The following is a 5,538-nucleotide window of genomic DNA, read 5'->3' as shown; positions in this document are numbered from 1 at the left end:
TGGGTGGCAGAGTGACCTGAACATCAGTGCCCCTGGGGCTCCCTCCTGGGCTCCTCTCCTGTCAAGAGCCTGCCTTACCCCAGAATTGCTCCTCCCCCCTGCTGTTGCTGCTCTTGAATCCTTGAAGGCTTTACTGTTCTGGAGGAAAAATAATAAAACAAATGTCTTAAGGTTGACCAAAAAAGCTGTGTACAGTAGTGCATGCTTGTAATGCACTTGTACATGCAGGAGGCCCTGGCTTTCATCCCTAGGACACAGAAAAGAGCCCACAGAGGCTGTCGCCATAGGCGATGAAGGTGCAGCACTTGGGAGGCTGAGGCAAGAGGATCACAAGTTCAAATCCTTCCTGGACAATCTAGAGAGAATTTGCCTCAAAATAAAATAAGCTGGGGATGTAGCTCAGTGTAAAGGCCCTGGGTTCCATGCCCCCAGCACAGCAAAAGAAAAGTGACCAGACATAAAAGGGAAGTAGCTTTGGTCTTGCTGGGCACAGCCTGAGATCTCTCCTGTCTTTCTAGATGCAGTAGCTGTCTCAGGCACCACTAGAAGGCCATAAGTGTCTGTTCTGAGAGTTCTGTGTACAGACACACAAAGTACATGCTTGTCTGTATTCATGCAGACACACCAGGAGAGGAGGCCCAAGCTGCTGCTGCTGCTGCAAGGCTCTTGGGGTGCCTTCAGTGAAGACCCAGAGTCCACAGCAGGGGCTCCAGGTGCACTTCTGCCCTCCACACTACTTCCTGCGTCTAGAGAATGGGAACAAAGCCCTGAAGTTCAGGGCCTGAGGGCTAAGGTTGGTCTACAGGAGACCATGGCACCCAGTAAGGGCACTCTGTCAAAATCACTGCCAGGCCAGGGAAGGTGGAACCTGTACTCTCAGAATTCTGGGAAGCTGAGGCAGAAAGATTCCTGAGTATGAGTCCAATCTAGTAGTGAGACCCTGAACACCCTGTAGACCCTTCCTTATAAAAAAAAAAAAAAAAAAAAAAAATCCATGAGCTAAAGCATCAGAAGCTCCCAGAAGTCCCTGGCCCAGGAACTCTGCCATCTGTGTGTGTAATCTCTTCCTAAACATGTGCAGCCAGCACAGGAGCCAGCAGGGAGGACAGTGTCCCTCCTGCCTGTCTCCCATAGGCCATCCTCTTTCCATGGGGCCTTCTGGCCAGAGCAGTTCCTAACTCACCCCACAGGTGGTAACAGAGAGTTCACCTTTTGCACACTGACAGTGTCCTATTAAGACTGCCTTACAGTCCTATAGGGTCTATACTTTTTCATGTAAAAATATGCCTGGGATAGCAAGGCACAGTGGTGCAGGCCTATAATCCCAGCACTCTGAGAGACTGACAGAAGATTTCAAGCTTGGGCCCAGCCTAAGCAAATAAATGAGACCTTGTTTCAAAATAAAAACTAAAAAAGGGTTGGGGATGTAGATCAGTTTGAAGACCCTGGGTTCAAACCAAAAGTACTGGGAGAAAAAAGTCTGGGAGATATCTCCAATTTAGCCACAGAAGTCCCAGAGTTGTCTAAAGTTAAGGAATTCCCACTTCCCCACCCTCCTTTTGGGCACAGATCAAGGACATCATCCAGCAAAGACTCCCAGACACTAATCCCTGCCTGAGCTCCAATGTGCCGATTCCCACAGTGATCCTCAACACTTCAGTCCTGTGCCACAGACCTCATGGAGGCCAAGCCTGGGGACCCTGCCCCATCTGGCAGCCACTGCAAAGCCACTGCCAATGACTCTTCCTTCTGCTCAAGAAGACCCACCCACCTCCTCAGCCAAAGACCCCAGCTTCTTGCCAGCCAAGTGTTCTCTCGGTGTGGAAGGACAGAGGGACAGAGGCCTCAAGCTAGCCACCAAGTGTCATATGCCCTGTGCACAAGATGGCTGATAGAAGCCCAGGACCTGTACTGACTACAGAGCAGCCCAACACCCCTCGCTTCTCTTTCCTCCGAAAGAGGAAGCTGCCCATCCCCTCCCTCACCCTCAGCCCCAGCCAGCTGTGGCAGGCACAGGAAAGGCAGGTGAGAGGGACTAGTTCCCTAGCAGCCCTGGGTGGGGCCATGGGCTTTAAAGGGCTGTGCGCAGCCCAGAATTGTTCTGACCACCCAGGTAAGCCAGTGCAGAGGTGAGCGTCCAGGTGAGTGCCCAGGTGTGCAGGTACAAGAGGAGGAGTTGGCCCCAGATGCCTAAGGGAGGGTTGTAGGTGGAGGACTCAACAGTGGGCTTCTGAGGACAGAGAGCTTACAGCAGCCTTCCTGGGCCCGGAGGCTTCTGCTTTGACCATTGTGCAGGGATGGGACTGCCCTGGGCTGGAGGAGCCCTCATGTGCCAGGGATTGGGTGGGGGTAGTCTTGGGCCTGACCTACCCCAGTCTCATTGACAAGTCAAGAGTCCACCATCCCATTTGGCAAAATGAGTAGATGTTTACGCATTGATATATTTTAATTTTGGGGGGAGTTAATATATACTTTTTGTACTTTATTTTTATTCTTTTGATATAGGGTCTCGCTACACGGTTCAGACTTGTAATGATCCTCTTGTCTTAGCCTCCCCAGCACTGGGATTGCAGGCATATGCCACCAGGCCCAGTTCCAAGCTAATATGGCATGTGGCACCCAGGACTGAGCTCTGGACCTTGTGCTTGCCAGGCAGGCACTTGTGATGCTAAGCTAGCTCCCCAGCCTTTTTTTTGTTTGTTTGTTTTTTGAAAAAGGGTCTGATTGTACAGTTCAGGCTGGCCTACTACTCCTGCCTTAGCCTCCTGATTGCTGGGATTAAAGGTGCTTACCAGCATGACCAACCCTTTTTGTTTTGGTTTTTAGGCTGGCCTTGAACTCACTATGTAGCCCAGGCTGGGCCTTGAACTCATGGTAATCCTCTTGCCTCTGCCTCTGCCTCCCAAATGCTAGGATTTACAGGGATGTGCCACCCGGGATATAATATATATGTATATACTGTAACAGGTTTTCAGTGGTGGGCTATATAACAAAATTTTTTTTGGTGATACCAGGGATAAACTCATGACCTTGTGCTTGCCAGGCAAGCACTTACTCCACTGAGCTATCTCCCTGGCCTTTTTTTTTTTTTACTTAATAAATGGTTGGTTTAAACCTACCCAAATAGCTTACAAGGGCACTGGAGCCCAGAGAATTTAAGGAACCTGATGAGTGACCAAAATCCCTGATCTCATCCAGGGATGACAGTGGTGGCTTCAGGGCAGAACCACAGTAACCCCAGCCAGACCGATGCCAATGTGCACAAAACAGGGCCCCAGCTACCAAGGACAACTAGTGAGACTGCAGGTGGAACCATGCCCCAGAGGGAGGTGGGCTGTGAGCCATGTGATGGGCTCCTCAAGCAGGGATGGGGGCACTTGGACCAGCACCCCTGCCCTACCTCTAAGCCCTAGCTATGCATTGCTCTGAGCCTCTGGGCTCATGCTGCCTGGGAAATTCGGCCTCCCTAGGTCCTTTGTGAACAACCCGGGGTTACCCTAGTTCAAACTGCTGACCTTGGCCATCTGGTTACCCCTCCCTGAATTCTATTTGTCTCCTCCTGTGACACACCTATGACACAGATAATGATTGTTTTTAGGACTGGGATTATAGTAGACTTGACTATAGTTCTCCAGGCCTCCTTCCTTTAGTGAGCCAACCTGCAGGACCCCAGGCAGGTGCCAGCCTCTCTAGACAAAAGGGGACTGAGCTCTATCCCCAAGCCTGGCAGCTTGCATCCTGCTCCTCATCACTCATCCCTGACCTCTCCACCTGTCTCACCAACAGTCCTACCCCTAGGAGGTGTCATGGAAAGAAAAACCCAGGCCTTCCTCCTGGCATTAGGTGAGTTCAGAGCCTCTCTGGGGGTGGTATGCTAGGAATGACTCCAAGGGCACAATGTGGGCACTGCAGAAATGTTTCATAGGCCTTGGGTCACTGAGCCTGCTTCCTGGGGAGCAGAGAGGTAGCCAGATATTACAGGAAGATACAGACAGACCAACAAAGCCCGTGTTGGTCATCCATTCAGCACAAAGCCAGAAATATTGGAAGCGTGGGGCTGTGTGCTGGGGGCAGAGGTTCGGAAAGGTACCAGAAAAGGCTGTGGTAGGCCAGGGTAGTCTCCAAACCCTACAGACAATACTTTGCCACCACTACCTTCTGTCCTCTGTTCTTCCTGCCCAGGCCTGCCCACCACAGGAGCCAGTGACTTGTTTGGTGAGAAGCATTCCCTTACCCTGAGTCCCATCCCAGCTTGGGTCTAGCCTTTACTTTCTTTTTCTTTCCTCAGAGGACAACAGTCCCTTCTACTATGGTAAGAGCTGCTACCCTTGCCCATACCACCCTGGCCTACCCTCGACCTCTCTGCTAGACAGGTTGGCAGGGACATGGGAGACAGGTATTAAGGCTGTCTGCTACCCTGCCACACTTCAGTTCAGCTGAGGATTGTGGGGTACCATCTCTGATCTTCTTTATGGCTTTTCACCAGACTATGCAGGGATCCCAGCCCACGCCACCTTCTACCAACACTTTTATCCTTGATCTGTGTGCCCCCTGTCCCCACCAGACCCTACGGTGTGTGGTGACCTGATGTAGACCTGTGCAGCTAGATAGATAGGCCTTTCCCCCACTACACAAGCCCCACCCCAGCCTAGTATGAATAAGTACTCTGACAAGTGCTGCACACCTGCTCAGCCAAGCATTACCAATGAGCAGCAGACTCAACCAGCTTTCCATGCTGGAAATGGAGCCAGGGCTCACACAGAGCCTCCCTGACCCCTGGCCTGGCCCCAGCCTGGCCCATGTCTGTCTTGGGCTGAATCTCTCTGCCCCCCTCCCCCACCCCAGACTGGGAGGGCCTGCAGCTGGGTGGCATGATCTTCGCAGGGCTCCTGTGCATCGCTGGGATAGCCTGCATCCTAAGTGAGTGGGGATGTAGGGGTACGGGGTGGGGGAGTGGCTGGGGGGTGGTTCTGACCCATCCTCCCTCCTCACAGGTGGCAAGTGCAAGTGCAAGCAGAGCAAGGGGCCCAGGTGAGAAGGACCTGTGTGAGGGGTGGGGTTCATGAACTGCATGAGTCTGTCATCCACACACCCCTCAAAAGACTTAGGGACAGCTCTGCACTCTGGGAAGACAGAAGACCCCACTGCTGGTTGGTGCTAACTGCTTCTGTCCTTCCTGCAGCCCCTCCACCTGAGGGAATCTCATTCCTCAAGGCAGGTGAGCTGGATACCAGTGGGTGGGCAGGGTCTGCATTCCAGGCCACATGTGTCCCCAAGGCACTGTCCCATTCTTCTTCTTCATTTGCGGTACCTGGGATTGAACTCAGGATTTTGTGCTTGCCAGGAAAGCACTTATTCTATTGAGCCATCTCCCCAGCCCCCACTGTCCTATTCTTTGCAGGCACCAGTGGCTGCTGAGCCCAGGACCAGATGGGTGGGACCTGCTGCCCACCACCTTGCTGCTGGATCCCTCTCAGAATGGCCTGGTCACTTGTGGAGCTTATTTATCTATTAAATGGTCCCACCACTGTGCTTATA

The 5,538-nt window shown here is 52.3% G+C and overlaps 1 protein-coding gene across 1 annotated transcript; it reads left to right on the top strand.

The window, feature by feature from the left end:
* The first annotated feature begins 2,111 nt into the window (after positions 1-2,111).
* On the top strand, positions 2,112-5,538 carry Fxyd4 (FXYD domain containing ion transport regulator 4). The gene is made up of 8 exons (XM_023721324.1): positions 2,112-2,141; positions 3,787-3,843; positions 4,183-4,215; positions 4,289-4,312; positions 4,846-4,920; positions 4,995-5,031; positions 5,103-5,218; positions 5,402-5,538. The coding sequence occupies exons 2-8, from the start codon at positions 3,807-3,809 to the stop codon at positions 5,416-5,418; spliced, it is 339 nt and encodes a 112-aa protein (XP_023577092.1). The 5' UTR covers positions 2,112-2,141; positions 3,787-3,806; the 3' UTR covers positions 5,419-5,538.

This window comes from Octodon degus, unplaced genomic scaffold (genome assembly GCF_000260255.1).
Source record: "Octodon degus isolate 3935 unplaced genomic scaffold, OctDeg1.0 scaffold00081, whole genome shotgun sequence".
Taxonomy (NCBI): Eukaryota; Metazoa; Chordata; class Mammalia; order Rodentia; family Octodontidae; genus Octodon; species Octodon degus.
Note: the sequence above shows the minus strand (reverse complement) of the source record. Positions and strands in the feature narration are given on the sequence as shown.